The sequence below is a fragment of the Hyalella azteca genome, unplaced genomic scaffold (assembly GCF_000764305.2).
Source record: "Hyalella azteca isolate HAZT.00-mixed unplaced genomic scaffold, Hazt_2.0.2 contig1623, whole genome shotgun sequence".
Classification (NCBI taxonomy): Eukaryota; Metazoa; Arthropoda; class Malacostraca; order Amphipoda; family Hyalellidae; genus Hyalella; species Hyalella azteca.
In genome coordinates this window covers 548960-569398 of record NW_025931927.1, presented here as the reverse complement: position 1 = coordinate 569398, position 20439 = coordinate 548960, and the positions used below count along the sequence as shown (strand labels likewise).

General features: G+C 36.2%; 1 protein-coding gene across 1 annotated transcript in view; it reads right to left on the bottom strand.

The window, feature by feature from the left end:
- LOC125178770 (synaptotagmin-15-like) overlaps positions 1-20439 on the bottom strand; it is a 97241-nt gene that overhangs the window by 29458 nt on the left and 47344 nt on the right. Inside the window, exon 3 of the mRNA XM_047883314.1 lies at positions 8175-8458. Coding sequence (XP_047739270.1) covers positions 8175-8458 — 284 coding nt within the window. The remainder of the gene's footprint in view (positions 1-8174; positions 8459-20439) is intronic.

Below are 20439 nucleotides of genomic sequence, written 5' to 3'. Positions count from 1 at the left end.
AGTTAAGTGCGGCGATGGCGACAAAAAACAGCGACAACGCTTAATTAAAAGCTGTACCGAGCTTGAAATATATTGCATAAGAAAATGCTGATTTCTACAGCACACTGCTTACAGAATATTAATATCAGATTGATGTTTCGAAGAAATGACAAGCGCTTACAAATTCATGTTAAAAAGGTGACAACTTGATATACAGAGAAGCTCAAAAGACCAATAGATTTTTATATTTGCCAGGTACATGTGATTGATCTCATACCTGGCAAATCACAAAACAGTATCGGTCTTCAAGCTTTATTCAGGTAAATTCCGTAAGCAATTATCTTCCATTTTTAGAAAGCTTAGTGTCAACAAATACCTGCATAAAATTACCAAAGTAAATATTTCTTTCTTACTAGAAAATTTTAAGATATATATTTCATGACTCGATCGAACATAATTTTTTAACACTAATCTGAAGAAGTTATATGCCCGAAATACCTAGGTAATATTTGATGGAAAATACGAACTTCAAAGATAACATGAACACCACGATCAATTGCAGTCATGCATATTTTGTCAAGAACCAAATTAAAACAGGTAAAAGAACATCCCCAAGTTGTTGACACAAATTTCCTGCTTCGCAAGGTACGGCAGGGCGCGGAGACTCAACAGCCTCAGCAATTCAAGGAACTGAGCTGTGTCAGGAAGCGACTTCTGAGCGCTTCATTAGCGAGGCGGGAGTTTTATGAGCGACACAAAAGGTTCGGGCTCGAAACGAATCTATAGCTTGCCCTTCCATTGCCTCGTCCTCCTCAACTCCGTCAAATCATTTCAAAGAGAAGAAGACTTGGAAATTTTATGTGACATTGTAAGGGAAATTCCATCAAGGATGACGCTAGATGTAATATACTATTTCCAGGTAGCTGAGGCGAAACAAAGGTTTCTCAAAGGTCAATTAGGGAAGTTTGCATGTGCATCGAGAAAACGATATGGTTAGAAGATGTAGGTTGTCAAAAATTTGTGGCCAGTTTGTTTGCAGATTGAAATCAGCAATAAAGGACTCGTGTTTACAGAATGAGCAAACAAATTGGATTTGCTAAACAATAACTGGTAAGATACACCACGCGCAATACATCTTGCTCTCATTGAACAAAATTGTTCCTTGTTTATCTTTCACAGCAAAAATTTGAGCTGGAGTGAAAAAAATGAATCATTTGTGTGTTTCAATTGCTCATTCATTTGCTTTTCATCATTTTCTTTTCAGGGGAGTTATCAAAGAAACCAAATGCGAGCCATTGCGAAAGTGAATCAGCCTCACCATTAAATTATCTCTGAAGAAATTATGACATGTCTATTCGATAAAAAGCTACTTATTATGTAATAAAGGTCACATGAGCCTTCATATGTTATCAGCATTTCTTGATATTATCATTAGATCAAAATAAACTGAAGAATAACCACGAAGCTTTCTCTATTTAAAACAATTTTTTCATGGTTGCCTTACAATCAATTCTTTAATTGAATGAGCTTGGCATTTCCGTAGAGGCATTCAAATGCCTCCACGATATATATAAACTAAATAATATGATACATGATATAAACTAAAAAAGGATTGAAAGCAAATTCGAATGTGATTCCAACAAGCTTCAGTCGAAGGAATTGTCGTGTTAGAAGAATATCCTAAAAAGTAGGCAATCTAGAATGCCTACACGCTGATCTAATGTGCAGAAATTTGACAAATTTCTGTAAAACAAGGAACATATTGAAAAAAATCTAAAATCTGTCACGTTAAAGGAGTCTGTTCACGATACAAAATAAAATCTGTGTATAACTGGTTGGCAACAAAATTAAATTTGGTTCACGTAAATTTATCGAGTCTTACATAGCTTAATTCTGCAAGTCAGACTGCTAATTATAACATTTGAAGCTTTTTTCTTTTGTAGCCTACATGAAAGACGGAAATAAAAAAAACTGAATTTTGCCTCAATATACTAGTATAATAATTATTGAATTTATAACAAGCTTACGGTGCATGTACTTCAGGCTTGCAGCGAAAATTAAAGCCAGAAGTTCTAAAGTTAACGTGTCCGACTTGAAAGATCGGACGATTACAGTGGCTTTTTACTGGAAATAATTAGCCTCGGATGTTGTTCCGCTGGAAAGAATGGTTGAAAATAGTGAAATCACTGCAGTAAAATCGCTTCGTGATATAGTGAATGCATGTATTATCTCTGCATGAATCCAAAATGATAGTTCAAAGATCCAATTCATTGTCAATGAACTGATATTAAATAATATTTTTCATAGCTGATATTTTAACTACTCTTGAGAGCAACGAGACAACTTTGGGGTAAAAGCCTAGCCTCCAGACATTCATTAGATGAAATAAAACTTTGAATGTGAAGCGAGAATGCAGGCAATGCCACATGACCAGGAATCATAACAAACACTGGAATGATGAAAAAGTCACTAAATTCGAAGTTTTAGTGAATTTTTTTTATTTTATTTTATTTTTCATTGCCTCGGTTTTATTTTTCAGTGCTCAACTGTGAAATGGACTCGGTAAAGAAGTCTAATAAAATCTAAAGGATTTAAAATATTTGTCCTTATTTTTCCAATTACTTCAATTATACACACAGTGATAGCTACGTATTGCCCGAAACTATTCACTCAACATTTCCAAGAAAAACTTACCGTTGGCATTATTGTTCGGAGAGGAAAATTAAGAGGAATCTCAGCGGAACACTCATTAATAACCAAGTTTAGAACAATTTGTATGCAAGTATTGTAATAACTGCCTATGAATTGTATGAAAGTGGAATTGAGCCTGGAACGAAAGTAATTGGCCCTGAGGTAAGCTGACCGCGCAAGTGTCTCACTCGATGGGCTGACTTCACAGCAGCTCAGCCGCGCGCGAGTTGACAATAGCCAAGCACCAGCAACGCTACATTGATATTCACAATAGCAGGCAAATTGGAAACCATGGTCAGGTAATCGACTGACTGCTGTAGTTTGTCTCACGACTGCTAAACTGATGGCTAATATTTTAAACAGGGGATGAAAAGGAATACTGACCATTAGAGTTTGTATATAGCTGCAGCCACGTCTTCAATATATTAACATAGTGATCTCGGCGCTGCAGTGTAGGCCTGATGTGGCCTGTCGCCGATTCTTTTCCTTTTCGTGCCTTGTTCACAGAAGATCTAAAATCGTATCATTTGACCGGATTTTTTCATGACTGACGAAAGTTTGAAATAACGACTCGACTTCCACCGGGTTCGATATGGTGCTAGGGATTTCAAATCTGAACATATATTTTTCCATAGCTTTATCTAGTCTGTTCTTGAACGCGTTCATACTTGATAGAACAAGAATAAAACTGGGCCACGCTATTCGGTATTTTAAAGTTGAAAAAATTATTTAATGTTAATATTAATTAATATTTTATATCATGATTATTATTTTTCTTCATTAAATTAATTGGCATTAGTTATTTATATGTTCGGACCATATCGTGAGAAATAGAACTATAGTGCTTTGTTAAACATATTAATAATTATATAAGCTTGAGCTACTATCAGTGTTTATTTACATCTATAGAGAAGACAGCGAACAGAACATTATAACTTTAGTTAATTACCCAATGTGTATCTGACGTTGAAATAGCGTTGATTAAACGTTGTTTCAACGCAACCACCTCATTTCAACGAAATTTGTCTGGAAGGTGAGATTAGGAAGCCAGCTCAGCTCGAATGTATTTGTCGCCCGTAATCCTCATCTGAATCCTAAAGCCACAGGATCTAATCCCAGCAATTAATGTCCATCAGTGACTTCATCCTTCAATTGAACACGCGAGAAATAAGATCATCGCTTATCATAACGGTATTCAATGTGAATGTATATACTCTTTATTTCCCTGTAATTATTCACAGTTATTAAAGGAATTCATTCATATTGTTCTACAAACAATATGGTAGCCAGTCTCTCAGTTAAAATATAATCACCAACATCTCATCCAGCGGCAGATAATCCGTGACAATCTAACAAGCGTATATATAGAGCCAATCATCAACACTTCGCTTCTTTTTTAAGACACTTCAATAATGTGAAGATCAAAGCTAAATGTTCCACAAAGAGACCGGAATTGAGAGGCGTGTGAGAGGCTCATAATGCATGGTTCTTGGGGACATTATGAGCTGGGAAACGCGTCGAATTGAACATTTCTTCAAATGATCGCTCAGTTTAGTGAGATGATATACACTAAAATAGGAATGAAAGCAAATTCGAATGTGGTTCCAACAAGCTTCAGTCAAAGGAATTGTCGTGTTAGAAGAATATCCTAAAAAATGCAAAGCTTTAGGTATCTGGAACTGATAAAGAAATTGGAACAAAATTTTGAGCTGTGACTAGAGCTGAAAAAAGACACTATGAACTAAAGGAACCATAAGAGTTTTAATAGAGTTAAGTAGACAAACAACTCTTAAACATAAACACAGAGCTACGGACCCCAAATGCCTCGCTACATGATCCAGAAGCAGGAAGGCCAAGCAGCTCAACAGGCAGGCGATGGCTCTCAATTTGCTTCGCTTTCATCCACTTTGCCAGACCATCAAAGATGTCGCGTCAACAACACCAACATCTTCAAATTGCACAACATGTGCTCCTGAGCGCCATGAGTCTAGCTCAAAATAAGTTATATATTGTCCACTCATCAATTTAAAAGCACATTCATGTTCATTAAATAACGGGAACGAAATAAGAACAAAAAGTTACGATTTAAAAAACTGAAACTAAGTAGGCTGGCACAATACCAGCACTCCAGCAGCGTAACAAGCTTGCTCCGGCGTCTGGGCTAACAAATCAGGTAAACACGATGTAGAAGAGAGTTGAATAAAATTGATTATTGAAGAAATTTTTGAAAACAAGGTAAAATAATTTATGACATCAACCATTCTGGGTTGCAGTTTATTGAACCCATGAAGCAATCAAAACTGCAAATTATCCAATTTTAGGTACAAGTACGTACGTAGCTCGTCAGAGTATGCGTGTAAATTCAACGTTCGTTGCCTGTGTTTCTATCTTGCCTAATTAGTGATAGATTTTATACGTATTTGAAACAAAAATAATATTATAAAATGAACTACATGACACCTCCTCAAAGCATAAAATGCATTAAATCTTGAACTTAATGAAATGACTTCCTTAGTAGCATTACGACTGTGATCCATTACTTCCCAATGGATCACAGCGCTCCCTCTGCCCACTCACTATACAGGTCCTCTCAACGCGCCTCAAACTGGATTGATAGAACAGCCGTACGCTTCGGATGAAATGAACGAATTTTTACGGGGCGGGAATGAAATATTTAATTATTGGCCATCAAAGACCGAATAAAAACTTCCCACTGATACGTGCCGGCATAATATTTGGAAGTTTTAAATGAAAAACAAATTCTGAAATGGCAGCTAGCGTTTGCTCTTCTGCCTGAAATAAATAATGCTCAACATCATTCCACATTTCCTTGATATATTGCAGTAAAATTTAGTTATCTTTCACAAATTTGTTTAGGCTTATGTGAGTTATATTTTTGTGAAAAATTCAAACATTGAATAAATAGGATGTATGCTTTGCATAAAATATTAAATAAAGTCATGGTATAGCAAGAGGATAATTCAAATAAAAATGTCAATGAAAAGCTGGATGCAGCAGAGGCTATTTAAGCGTAAATAGTTTAAGGAAAAAAGAAGGAGTTGGGCTGACTTTTCCTGGCGTACGATGCTCTTCACGAGCTTCAAATTCCGTTCTCGGTGAGCAAATACCGTTTCAGCGGCCCAAGTGCGTCCTTTTTATCGATTGCACGAAGTAATATCAAGAGATTAGATTTTTAAATAACGCGACCGAATTTCGGATATATCTTATCAGAGAGCTATGAAAAGTACGAAATTAGTAGATTTTTAGTTTTCACTCCAGTTAATAAATTGGATGTACGAAACTACTCCATGTTATTATAAAATGGCAACAAAAAGCGTCAAACTCAATCAAGATAATGGAGTCAAATTGATTACTGTATTGAGCTTGAATATTCGATGCTGCCTTTAATAACTAAAAATATTTTTAATTATAAAAAACATATCATATTCAATTTAAAATACATATTTGCGTACCTTTTGAAGGATCGAGTCTTGCAAAGCAATTGCCAATGTTCGCATTATGAACAAATAATAGTCAGCATGCTGGATTGAATCGTTCGTAAGTTGCTCATGCAAATTAATTTTATACAGTTGAAAATGTTCGTTGGTTGGGCGAAGAAGCGAACTGTATTCGTGCTAAGCAGTTGCGTGCAGAGCCCTCGCTAGCCTGACTGTCGTAGATAAGATGTACTTAATTGAGGCGATCAAAATTCGCTACATTGCTCTACCATGAACATTAATAAATTTCATCGCATCATTGGGTTAAGAGGGAGAGCCTGTTTTTATTGCAGCTTTCTCGCTTAGAAGCCTTAAAACTGTTGTGACAGCTTCAGAATTGGGATGAGTTATTGAAACTGAAATCTGACAAATAAGCAATCCTTCAGAAAGATCACAAGATCTGCCACAATGAAACACAAATAGATTACCTTAATTGCGTGGATTGTCAACGAAAAATCAGAAAAACAGACGAGGCAACTTAAATTGAAAATCGTTAAAAAGTAAACGACGCAGGAATGATAATATTGCTGCAGCTGATCAATCTAGTATAGTATAGTATAGTATAGTATAGTAGAGTATAGTATAGTATAGTATAGTATAGTATAGTATAGTAGAGTATAGTATAGTATAGTATAGTATAGTATAGTATAGTATAGTATCTTCGGCATTTAAAGAATAGGCCTGGATAGGCCTGTCGTCGATTCTTGTACTTTCTATCTATCAATCTATCTATTTTGTATTCTATCAATCTATCGCAGACAATTACTAAACTAGCTGCATGGAAGCAGCAATGGTCATGTTTATCATTGAAATTGACACAAAACTTGATTATTGATACTTAAGTTAAGAAAATTTAAGTTTTGAAATTTGATAACTTAATAATCAGCCGATGAAGATCTGAATTTCTTTTCAATACTTGACGCCGAATTAGGAAATAAGAACCTCAGCAGCCCTGTTGGTTTATTCCCTCATAATTGTTCATTTTTTGTTAACATATTTGTACTGCATCACAATCAATTGATGGCAAAAAAATAATAGAATAAAAAAGATAAAAAATTAGATAAAACATTGTACAGGCAGGCCATTGAGTGACAAAGAAGTTGATCTCCGTTATTTTAATATCTAAAATTATAATAAAAATAATAATCCCGAATTATATCTCAAAATATAATATTCATAACGATTGTGAGTCTCACCACCTCACAAATTATGATGACCATTCTCAGAGCCTGTTCTAGTACCTTCATCATACATGTCAGTGTCAGCTCATCATACCATGTCACTGTCAGCTCATCACGCCATGTCACTGTCAGCTCATCATACCATGTCACTGTCAGCTCATCATACCATGTCGCTGTCAGCTCATCATACCATGTCAGTGTCAGCTCATCATACCATGTCGCTGTCAGCTCATCATACCATGTCGCTGTCAGCTCATCATACCATGTCGCTGTCAGCTCATCACGCCATGTCACTGTCAGCTCATAATACCATGTCACTGTCAGCTCTTAGTTCCTTTAATTAATGAACTTCATTAGCGAATGAAGTTCATCAGGGAGACGAGTCTTTCTTTGCCACGCGACGACTCACCGACTTAAGTAATCTCACCAAGACGTTCTTCATCGCAACCTTACTAACTCGTTGATTCAACCTGAATTAATATCTTTAATAAATAATGTCTAGCATAATTGAGTATATTTCTCTGTCTGTGGTTATCAAATAACTACTATCATGTATACTAATAAATTATCTTGTTATTCTTCAGAAAAAATAACTTTGAAGTAAATATCAATCAAGACATATAAAATAACGTAACATTTTATTGAATCGAAAATTATAACCGAATTGCTATCAGAAAATCATCAGCTTTTAACTATCGCTAGAAATAAAGATGTGTTGCTAATAAAACTATTGCACCATGCAAGTGACGTCGAAACAGTGTTGATTAAAGATTTTATATCGGTAACAGTGTTAATAAGAAAAGATTTTATATCAGCCGCCACTCACGCGAGAAGCTCGAGGTCTCGACCAGGTTGGAATTTATGGCCTCGGCGGCCCCGTGAGGCGACGACTCGCCTGAGCCGCCGCCGAACCGTCGTGGGATGAGGGGGGACAGAAGGCCTCCGTCGAACGCCTTGCTCCCGTCAGGGATGGAGCGTCGGGGACAGAGAGGGGACAAGCTGTCCTGGAATGATTTGCGGGGATTGCTTGTGGGTGACGGCGGAGGGAAGGGGCGGCGCGGGCTGAGTGGAGACAGAGAAGGTGGCACCGTGAAAGCGATGTCCTTTGATCTGTAAATGAACGCAAGAAACTCATTAGAAATCTGTTCCGTTTTAACGATTTCCTGCAACTCAGTCATGAGCCTCAAAATTTGCTGGCAATTTGAGGATTTTAGCAGATTTATTATTTTAGATTTTATTTTAGTAGATTTTTAGCTTAGCGTGTTCTAAACCACCTTGATTCCTGTTACACTCCTTAAATCTAATAAATAATAAACGAATGGCAATACCAGTGGGCGGAGATGTGGAAAAGAAAGCAAACAAAGAGTCAGCGTTGAATAATAATTCCTGCTGTACAACAGATACGCGCACAAGACAAAGAATATCTGATTGGTAGATAGACCATTCTTATAAAAAGGAACGTTTCATTAATTAATTTTTTCAGGTCTTTGTAGATAAACATCGCCCTAATTTAATGTTTAACTGGCACAAGAGACGCACGACGAAAAACAGGTAGCAGTACCACATGTACAGTGGGTGCAAAAAGTATCCGACACAAAGGAAAAACTTTATTATTTTGAACCTTAACTTTTTCAGAATAGCAATTATCAAGTCAACATTTAAAGATATTATTGTTTTGATATGCTATTTGTATTTTCCACGTAAATTTACATTAGAATAGTGTTTATTTTAATTTCTGATAAGCTTTAATTAACTAAGTATTCCTTTGTGTCGGATACTTTTGGCACCCACTGTAATTACATAATTGGTTTGCTTTAACTGCAAATCAAACTTAAATTAAAATACAAGGAAAAAACCAAAGAAATTCACTATACTTTCATTGAAAACGTTTCGGAGATTCGCTCCATCATTAGTTCATAACTTCAAGGACTTTGTGATAACAGTTGAATGCTTGAAGATTTTGGAGCAGGAAATGGCTTCGCAGCACCGCTTTGAATTAAAATATGGTGAATTTTCTACGATTTCCTTCTTGCTTTAAAATTTTTACAGAAATTATTTTTCGCTCAAAAAATCCTACAACCAATGAGACGAATATTCGACAATAAGAAACTTATAAATAAATATTGTCTGCACATGTAATTTTAATTGCGTCTGTACTGCAAGAGTCTAAATTACAGTTTTGATTTTATAAAATATTGAATTGCGTTACCACGAACAGTTCATTATATTTTAGGGATTTATTATCTGGAAACACTGGTATGAAATTATTAGCTACCATTTTGAATCTGCGCTATGTTGAAATGGTTAAAGATGAGCCCTGTATAGAAGCACTATAGACATCTATAAAGTTTGTGAATATTTTGTTAGTGAATATTTTGGGAGAACTTTGAGGACTGATTTAAGAGGTAACTGCGGGAAAATGTTTAACATTACATGTGATTGATTGGAGCTGGCAAATATGAGAGAATACTGATTAATTGAATATTGGTTTTAAAACTGGTTGGGTTGAGAGAATGTTTCGCACTGCCGTATGTGTAATATATGTTTGGTACCAACAATAGGCAAGAGTGTTTGGTACAGGTAAATAGGGTAGAATGTTTCGGACAGGGGTAATGTGGGTGAATATTTGAGCGGTGTTGAATATTGGAGAATGTTGAATGTTGAGTGCTAGTGAAAGTTAGAGAATGTGTGGTTGTGGGTAATACGGAAAGTTGGGGTTGAAAGTTTTATTAACATATATTAATCCCGGTTCAAATTCATGTTTCTAGGCCATTTGCGTCAATGTGTCGCGGTGATACATATTTTCTATTTATCCGTCCAGTGTGCATATAAATATATATGTATAGCGTACAGAAATTTCATTTTATTAACTTTTTAATTTAACGTACTTTTCAGATTCGGCCGTGTCCGTGCCGAAGCTGTCAGGTGCCAAATACGCGCGCCTCATGAACGCCCCAACCTCACGTGGTCTATGACCTGGTTCTAATCAGATGCTTATTTTGCACGCACAACCAGAGCGATATAGAACAGATAAAAAAGAAAAATGTCGATTTGGCAAGCAAGGAAAAGAAGAGGCCTGTATAAAAGCAATGGCAGTAAAGTGATGGCATAGGCGTGAATAATTCTGGTCAAGTTATGCAAGATAGATGCCGTGGGCAACTCTTCTGCGCCTGAAACGATGCCGATGTTCCTGCCTTCATTTCTTATTCTGGGTTACGGTAACAGCAATGCGTACCGAGCCCACGATAATACGGGATAAAAATATCCTCTCGTGAACGAAAAAGCATGCCTGATTAATAGATATATTTATTTGATCAGGCAACACAACGGCGTGCAAGAAATATTTAATTTTCAAGTGCTCATGGGAAATGGAATACTTAAATCATTTCTAAATAAATTAGAATGGTCCATATACCTCGCAAAATTGGGGAAGAAGCTCATAAAAAACGATAAGCACAGAATCAACCGTAACCGAACCTTAAGTAGAAATAAATTTTAAAAAATGTCCCACTTTATTAAGCCATATTACTTTCACATTCAGTCAGAAATTGCAGCTTAGAAGTTAGATATCGAATTTGATTAATATGCGATAAATAACGCAATTTTTATTTATTACGCGAAAAATATTTTTGTTATTATGGGTGTCGAAAAAGTTACGTTGGAACACGACCTGCATGATCGCATTTTAACTTTCATATTTTAAGGCAGAAACTAGCCTCTGTAATGACTTGCATGATCAAAAGACCGAATTAATAAAGAGACTGAAGTATTCTTTAACTGAGCTTTTCTCAAAGATTTTTGTTTTGGTAATCGAGTTGTGGGAAAAGTAGTTTATTATTTCCCTTCTAAATAGTTTAGGTTTATGATTTCCCACAAAAATTAAAAATCGTCATGCCCAATTAATGACTCTATCAATCAAACAGTTTAGTCCATAATTAATACAGAATTCATTAAAAGCAATGCCATTTTTATTCAAAACTTGACAGCTATTTCACAGCACCATCCTTAAACTTCATGCAAGGTTTTATCAACATATGTAGTTGCAAACACAGAAGCTCAGTTTTTTATTTCGAAGGCGAGGGCTCATTGCAGCTTCGAATTACGTTCACAAATTAAATTTTATCATTAAAATGGATTTGTGCAGTGTCTCAAAATTTCTAAGCTTATCCGTTGCATTTATAACTTGGATTGATACTTTAATTATCTTTTGAGGATCCATTAATACAGGCAAATAAGTGGTTGGGAATAAACATTTTTTTGGTACGTTTCATTCTAATTACGTTGAAACGTTGTTGAAACGTTACGTTGTTCTTTCTAATTAGAGATGTTCAATTAAACGCATTTGGGGCAATCCCAAAGGGTTTCAGTAATGATTCGGAGGCGGCTTATCCGGGAAGGCAGGTCTTTTTGCAAAGCGAGGTCGCCCCAAAACGGAGGGGAAACGGCAGAAACCCGCTCACTTTTAGATGATCTAAACTGAAGGAGGATTGAAAGCAAATTCGAAAGTGGTTCCAACAAGCTTCCTTCAAAGCAATTATCCTGTTAGAAGAATATACTAAAAAATTCAAGGTTATCTGGAACTGATGAAGAAATTGGAACAAAATTTGCGAGCTGTGACTGAAAGCTGAATAGAGACAGTATGGAATAGGTCAAATACTTATCTTAAACATCACTGTTGTAGAGGCCTGGACACAAAGCAGGAAGCAAAAGTTTATCAAGGAAAAAAGCTTGCAAACAGATTTTAGGAAAGAAGGAAAATATTTCACATTAAATGTACTCCGTTGATGGCTCTAATTCTTTGTACTCACTTTCAGCTTTTTCATCTTTTGTAATTATCTTAAAATCTAAAAAAAATGTTTGTCAGTTCTGTATATTCTCTTCTAAGCTCAAGATATTCGAGTAAATAAATTGCAAACAAATTCAACATTAATAAATTTTATAAATATTCGATTCAAACAGAAGTTACATGCATGTTCATACAACATTGAACCTTGAATTATTGCAATAATTAAATTCATTCGTAAATATCGCAATGAATGCAAATTATAATTCTCCTATTCAACTTTTTGTCAACGGTTAACTTCAAAGTATAATTAAGCCCCTTGATCCGCTGCCCTTAGAAAGGATTGCACAGGACACTAACAATGCAGGAAAAGAATTTATAATATTCCAGAGTTTGACGCTTGAATTCCGTCACTCAAAGTCTTTCGCAACTCAAAGGAATCGTCCGGCTAAAGCTGTTGGCGCTGCGTCCATGCAACACCAGCAAGGCAAGAACACGGCCGTACTCGAAAGCTTGTGCAATACAAACACCTGTGCGCACCACCAGCAAAGAGTGGTGCAACACAGGAGGTGCAGGAATGGTGCAACACAGGAGGTGCAGGCGTGGTGCAACACAGGAGGTGCAGGAATGGTGCAACACAGGAGGTGCAGGAGTGGTGCAACACAGGAGGTGCAGGCGTGGTGCAACACAGGAGGTGCAGGAGTGGTGCAACACAGGAGGTGCAGGCGTGGTGCAACACAGGAGGTGCAAGAGTGGTGCAACTCGCGCGCGGATAACAACGAGCATCGAAGGCGTCAAAAACGGAGCGCCTATCGTTTGGGCAGAAGCGGATTAGAATGCAAATGAAGTCAGCGTTGGCTTTGTGCGCGCTCAGGTGAAATATCCCTCAGACGGAACCCTTATCCCGAATTTAATTTGATGTCAAAGTGCTCTGTTTGTAAAGCCAGTAAATAACAACTATAACATTCGACGAGTTATTTTTTTGTGGGAATAAACGTTATAAATTTAGTTTGCTTTACAAATAATTTCCTATAATACTCCCGAATATCCAGGAAGGGATACATTTAAGGACGGAATAAATTCATTTGTGGACTGACACTACGTCTATTTTTCAAGATTTACTTATCTGAATGATTTCAATTGAATACATGGTTATTATTATTGACCAAATATTCATTTCATGAACATGAAAAAATTTAGTCATGAAAAAGTTAGTGAAATTTTGGATGTGATATCCGTAGAGTGTGTAAATTTAGTTCTTCGACATAAATATGTAGTACAAATCGATGTCTTCGATTTGCGGTCAAACTATAGAAGCAAAGGTAAATCATAGTCTTCCGAAAGAGCATTAGCATAATAATATACACTCGTATTAAATACGAGTGTATTTATTAAATAAATACCATTTAAGTACATGATTGAGCGTCATGGTCCCGGTAACTGTAAGAACAAGTTTAAATGAATATAATTTGTCTTTCAATAGCTTCCAGAGGAGACGCAATTATTCACTTGATAGGTTTTCACCTAACGCTTAATGTCGAATGAACAAAATTGAGCACAAATCTATCTTTATTATCTATTTAGTTTGGTAACTAAGTAGCACTCCCTTCATTCTTTTGCTTAGATTGAGAGGTCAAAATTTTGGTGATTTCAGCCATCAATTAACCGATTGAGAAGTCGCTTCCTATGATCTGCAAGATATTACAGCCGTTGATCCAAGCAACCTTTTTTTCTGCAGATGAAATCCCCGATTTAAACTGAAAAATCATTCCTCAAGGAAATTTCCACGTACCAGTTATTGCGGCCATAAAATTTACCGATTGATATTTTTTCAACATTCTCAATGTTCATAACATCGCTGGCAAAAATAATTTTTTTGGCTGTAGAATTTATCGAAACACGTATTTTTTTTTGCTTGGTAGCTCTACTTACAATATGACCCGAAATTCAGTGCTGACATTTTTTTATGAAAACCCAACATTTAACATCATGGGCGATAAAGACGCACGGTCTTTCAGACGATCATGGGTCGCCATGACTCACCTGAGCATATCGGGCAGGAAGAGCGTCAAGACTGAGTACAAACTCAGCTTCCTGCATATTGACCTGAAGGGCAAGCTTCAAAGAGCGTAATAGGTAAGATATTTACGCATTTTAAACACGGAACAAAGTTGAAAATCACGAGGGATTTTCTTCGTCAAAGATAGAATTGAAAGACATGCAGGGCATTTTCTTAAGATTTAAAAATTATTGGTTACATTATAGTACGCGTTACACGGACTAAAAAAATCAAACAACAAAGTACAAAACATTAGGCTATCGCCTCCGACTGGGCCCAGGTTAATAAGATGACTCGCAGGAGCAGACTCTGATCGGCAAATGCAGCGTAGAGGTGCGGCTGCCTTTCTAGGCAATTCGAGTAAATATTAATTCGAAAAATCAGCCCTTTGCCGCCGGAACCTCCGATTAATTACAAGTTAGGTGCAAGATTAGGAACAAATACGATATACTTGACAAATCTGATAAAAAATCAATGAACTCAAAATCTGTCTAACTATTAAGTTTTATTTATATTAGATGGCAGAATTTACTTGTTTACACACCTGCGATCGATGACCAGAGAATTGCCTTTTAATCTACCGTCATCTGAAGAAAAGTTCCACTCAATGATAATATAAATCAACAAATTCTCTGGTCATCGATCGCACGTGTGTAAACTATTAAGTTTTATATACATATTTTCTCAAGTGGCATGAATTTTATTTCTACTAATTTATTCCTCCGTAGAAATGTATTTTAATTCAGAACTAGACATTCAACAGTTTTTTTTTCACCTAACACAGTACTCTATTTATTCTCTGCTTTAATTTTATTATTATATATTGAAAAATTTTCCTTTTTAAAACGATGTAGGACCTCCTCATTGAACTGTCAGTATTACGGTTGCTGACGGTATTTATGTCGATTTTTACGAGTATTCGTCAATTTGACGGTTGCATGGTCCGGAACTTTGATTTAAACAATGTCGAGTGAAGCCGACACTCAAAGTGATTTAATTGTCGCGGACTTCGCGCGCGAATTTCCTAATGAGCGACAGCTCCAAAAATTGTAGCGCGGCGGTGTTGGTACAAGTCCAAAACACGAAGTTTCCGAGCAGCGACCACTAAGCAAAGACAACTTTGCACGAACTTCCGATCAGAGTTTTAATGAGCATTGTGATTCAACTTCCACCAAGCGACATCTTGCCACACGGAATGACAAACTCTTAGCTTAGATCTGAACTGGAGGATTCTTGGTTTTTCGAACTCGCTCTTAACTAGAAACGTTTGGTCGACCTCACTTCATTAAAGGAGATTGTATAACATTACGTACAATAATATCATTTGGGACTCATTCTACGTTAAAAGATTATTGCATCAAACTCAACGATTGAACAAAAGAATCAGGTGCATGTTACTAATATTGACTAAAGCAAACCGCAATATGTCTAAATATAACAGTTCTTTCTAACTATTTGAAAGCGCATTTGCATCGCTAATGAGTGACGGCTTCTTACATTTAATTGCAACATTTGATCATCTAGAAGTCAAGCGAGCAAGTAATTATTAATCAGTATAAATTCATCACCCCCCAAGCGTGTGAGGTCTGCCATCGTTTAGTCGACGGTGATGCCATCAAGAGGCCCGAGGAACGCTTCAGAATCCAGTAGCCGCGATTTGAAACGAAGGGATAAGTGGCAATTTAGAAGCAATCGCGGTGCTCGCGAAAGCAATTGGGAAATGAGTTCGTCAGACGCGAGCATCGTCACACTCAACTTTTCTCACTCCGACTGATCGGACGGGAATTGAGTGGATGCCGTCGACGAATTCTCACTTGCGTCTGGGACTCTAAAAATTCATCTTTCTCAGCAAGTTTCATGAGCCTCTAGAGAATTCAATTCAGAAAATGAAAAAATAGTATGTGATGTGGATCGACGACGGCAGTTCGCCAGCATGAAAAGTCTCGACTTTTTTATCTCCCAAGAGGCGCACATTGAGAAACAAACAGCGATCACAAATGCGGCTTTACAGAAATAATAGAAACATTTAGCGATTCACTTGAATAATGGTCCAGAATTTCGCCCGCCAATATTGATAGCTCCTTCTTGACTTAAATTAGAAAGAAATAAAAACAGACGGGATCTCTGCATGAATCAAATATTATAGCCTAAATCAATACCGCCCATCAAATATTCATTATGAAATAAACATGTATTTTCACCGGTTAATACAGTAATGTTCAGGACTCTTTCGAAGTTTAAAAGAAACATTTATTTCTTTTTATTTTTCCTTTGCGAACGAGAAATAAATCTTTGGAAAAGGCTAAGTGTCATTCCAAGTTTAAGTCATTCCAAGTTTTAAAAAAGTCATTCCAAGTTTAAGCTTTTGGCGACGTAGAAGCATTGATATGATCGGTAATGCAACCACTTTGACGGGTCCACTAAAACTCTTAAACGGAAATAGTCGCACAAAAGACATTTTGATGAATAATGAAAAAATAACTCAATGGACGAAACAACATACATAACTCATACATTACTTTTTTCCATGAACTAAAGACTATAAAAGATTAAGTAACATTTGGATAGCAGGAACAATTTTTTAACAATTCGTTACTGACACTGAACATGTAACGATACAAATTTAATTAAGTGCTTTTGCTAGACGACACAATTTCAAAAGCCTCCATCACGCAGAGAAATTAGCGAGACTTTGTCGAAATAGCGATGCACTTTCTTCCCTTAAGTAGGACATCCTGACCCATTTCGGCCCGGCAAAAAAGCGTATTAGTGCTACGTCAACTCTTCGCTCGTGCTGTCAGCAAGAAAGTGTCACTAGTTAGACAATATTCCCTTGCGCTTACTGTTATCTTATATTTTTCACTTGCTATTAGTCTTATGCGCGACACGCCCTCTAAGTTCGTTTGAACCACACCTTACGATAAATGCTTCGTAGGATAATAATAATAATGATACAGTTATTCCACTGACTGCTTTTTTCCTCTCAGTGCAGTAACTTAGTTCCCCTTCATCCCCTCGCAATTGCAGAGCGCGTGGATGCCACACAATGTGCGATGTGGGAAGTTGATCCCGTAGACGAACATTTTTTGAACAATATTATGATGGTTAGCAGAATTCCCCACATTTGCAACTGAAAAAATATCCATTGAACTAGATAGAATATAGGGCTTTGAATCAATTTCTACAGATTTTTATAACAAGTATCAAGCGACGGATGCTCAAGACAATGAATTATCAACAGAGTCATGAAATCGGACCAACGATTATGGAAAACTACTGTTTCTGCAACTAGATGAAAACCTGACTAATAAATAGGTATAAATACGCGATTTGATTCCTGATAAATCTGATATAATGTCATTTTTCCTATGAGCTAAAAATCGTGCTTTATAGAGAAGACGTATGTTAATAATTCTTATAACGAAATAAACAAATTATACTACAAACTTGCAAAAATATTAATTTGAACGAGACCTGCGCGGTCATCTGAGACAACTCCCAATATCTGCCTGCATAGCACTACCATGAAGCGCTTCTGGCGATGGTGCTGCAATATCACTAAGTTTAGCTTTGCTACAGGAAAATGGAAGAGGGTGTATACTATCAGTGGCAACAATATTCAGAAGAAAAGAAAATCCTAAAAAACTGGCCGTATTTTCATTGATTAAAGTGGTGATTTTAATAGTGACATTATTTGCCTTTAAATTCTTTTTAAGTGAAATTTAGCCAATGGAGTTAAATAAGTTGCAGTGGCAAGTATAATATTTGCACAGAAATCAACTATATTAGAAGCGACCGCACTCAGCCGAAGTAGCCGTTGAGCTCGCCGCTCAGTCAAAACGTGCCCGCGCTCGAACTACAGAATATCTTCTATTTAGAGTATTTTCTACATAGAAGATCTTCTCTATAAAATATATTCTATATAAAATATCTCCTACATGGAATATCTTCTATGTATAATAGCTATAATACAGGAATTTTTGTAAGCAGAATAACATCTGCACAGTGAACCATTGTCGCTGTGCAGAAGCAGCCTTAATTAACGAAGGCCTTCATGATGCATTGCACGACGATAGCTTTAATAGGCACGCGTTAGCCTGCCTAAAGCTTCTATCAGGTCACTCGCCCCCACTTGTGTGGTGAATAAAACATGGAGCGAGGATCACCAATGGAAGTTGAACAAGATTAAATTCGACACGAGATGTTAAATTCATTTTGGAAGTCTTTACTCCCGAAATTAAAGGAAATTTTGTCCAAAATCACAATTACCTGAGTCATCCTGATTATCAGTTAAAAAATACATAACAGTTTGAATATAAAAATTTGCAATCGACGTAATTTTCTTATTAAGGTCAACACTGAATTCCATTCAACTAAATCCCTGAATAAAATAATAGCAATAACAATTACAATGGATAATTAAGTTACTGATTTTGTTGCGTATTAATGTGGCATTTTAATGAAACATTTTTTGCTGATTCCCATTGAACGCAAGCTGAGCGATTTCAAATTATGTATTAGATTAAAGATATTTTAGATTAAATTTCTTAGAATTGGTCTACGAACCAGTCATATTTCATTCATTTCATTTATTTTAAAATTTCCTTCAGGTTTCATAAAAGCATTCATTTAACTTCTGTAGAAAGATCTGGCGATATTAATATCGGTCAAAGTGTTGTTTTACAAACATGTTCTGTGCACAGATCATTTATGATATTTTCACTTGTTTATAGAATTCGAAGTACCTATATATTTTACCAATGCTGCAAACGGCCTCCGTAACAACAGTTTTACAACCCACGGTAATCCACGCTGAAAATTCCTCAGGATATATATTACAAAAATGGGGGAAGAAAATAACCAGAACGAATGGTCAATAAAAATTGTCTAAAATATCAGTTAGAGCAATGAAGAAATACATTTCTAAGTCAGGAACGTACGTACGGCATAAATTTCTCAAACTGTCTATTACAAATCGCAAAATTTTACCGAAAAATGTAATTTGCTTCACAATAGGAGAAAATTGGGCTATTAATAATGGTTGAAAGTCATGACCAGGCTTGCAAATTCTTTTTTAATTGAGGGATACATTTAGAAATTGTCGCACAAGGTTTTCTCTGAGAGAATAAATTGTCGTTATGTGAGACGGAATTTCAATTTTAACTATAGTCTTCTTCAAGATTGCTCATGAACATAAGCTGTCGGGAAGCAGCATTATTAACTACCTGAGAAAACTTCCGTTGAGTCAAGAGTTCAACATAAAAGCAAATATTTACATAAATGTATCAGCTCGAGACTACGCCAAAGGCCTCAAACTCGTACAAAGTTAGTGCTTAGTTATGGATTAAATCATGGAAAACTTGCTGGTAAGTTTGAGACCCGTGCAAAATAAAGTCTAATATAAAAATGTGAAATGTGTAACGCTTTTTATCTCTTTTATATGACCTGTTTGTTAACCCCCAAACCATGAAATGATCGCGCCTTTCTCCACCAAAGACATCTGGAAGCAAGCTCTGGGTTGTTTAAAAAGTGGTTAATCTCACAGATGAAGAGGCAAGATCAAAGAAGCGATGAACAGAATTAAACACCAATAAATGACGCATATTGCACTTAAATTCTGTCAAAACGTGATATGCTGGAAGCAAAATAATTGTCCGCGACCTAATGTGAAGGAATCAATTCAAATCAAGTGGTTTAACGCGGTAATTGCGGAACCTCTACAGTTACTGAAATTTAATTAGGACAGAAGTTTTTTAATACCATACGATTGAAATACAAAAAACGTCCGCATGCTCAAGACCTAAAAATAAAAAATTACAGAGATTGCCGTCTCAGCATTGAAAATATAGTATAGGCCGGCCGTTCATTATAAAAAAATTATGAAAGTAATTCGGTAAGGTCGGCGTTGCAGCAAACAAGACAGCCCGTTTGCGGTGGTTCTGACAACCAGGCAATTGTGATCGTAACATTTCGAAAATTACATTGCAGCGAACCATACGATGAAGACAGTTAAAACTTGTATTCGGAGCTCTGTGCAAAAATTATATATTTATATAAATGTATAAGCAATCACGATTTTCTTAGATCAGGATGTCAAGTTAATTTATAATCCTTGAAACTTTAGCGACAGTAAATTGAATTTTACGAATTCATTCTTCACTTAATGCAAGGAAAATTTAATCATCACTCAGTAAGTCTCATCACTCGGTAAGGATCTTAACTGACTTCATTGCATAAAATAAGAATTCG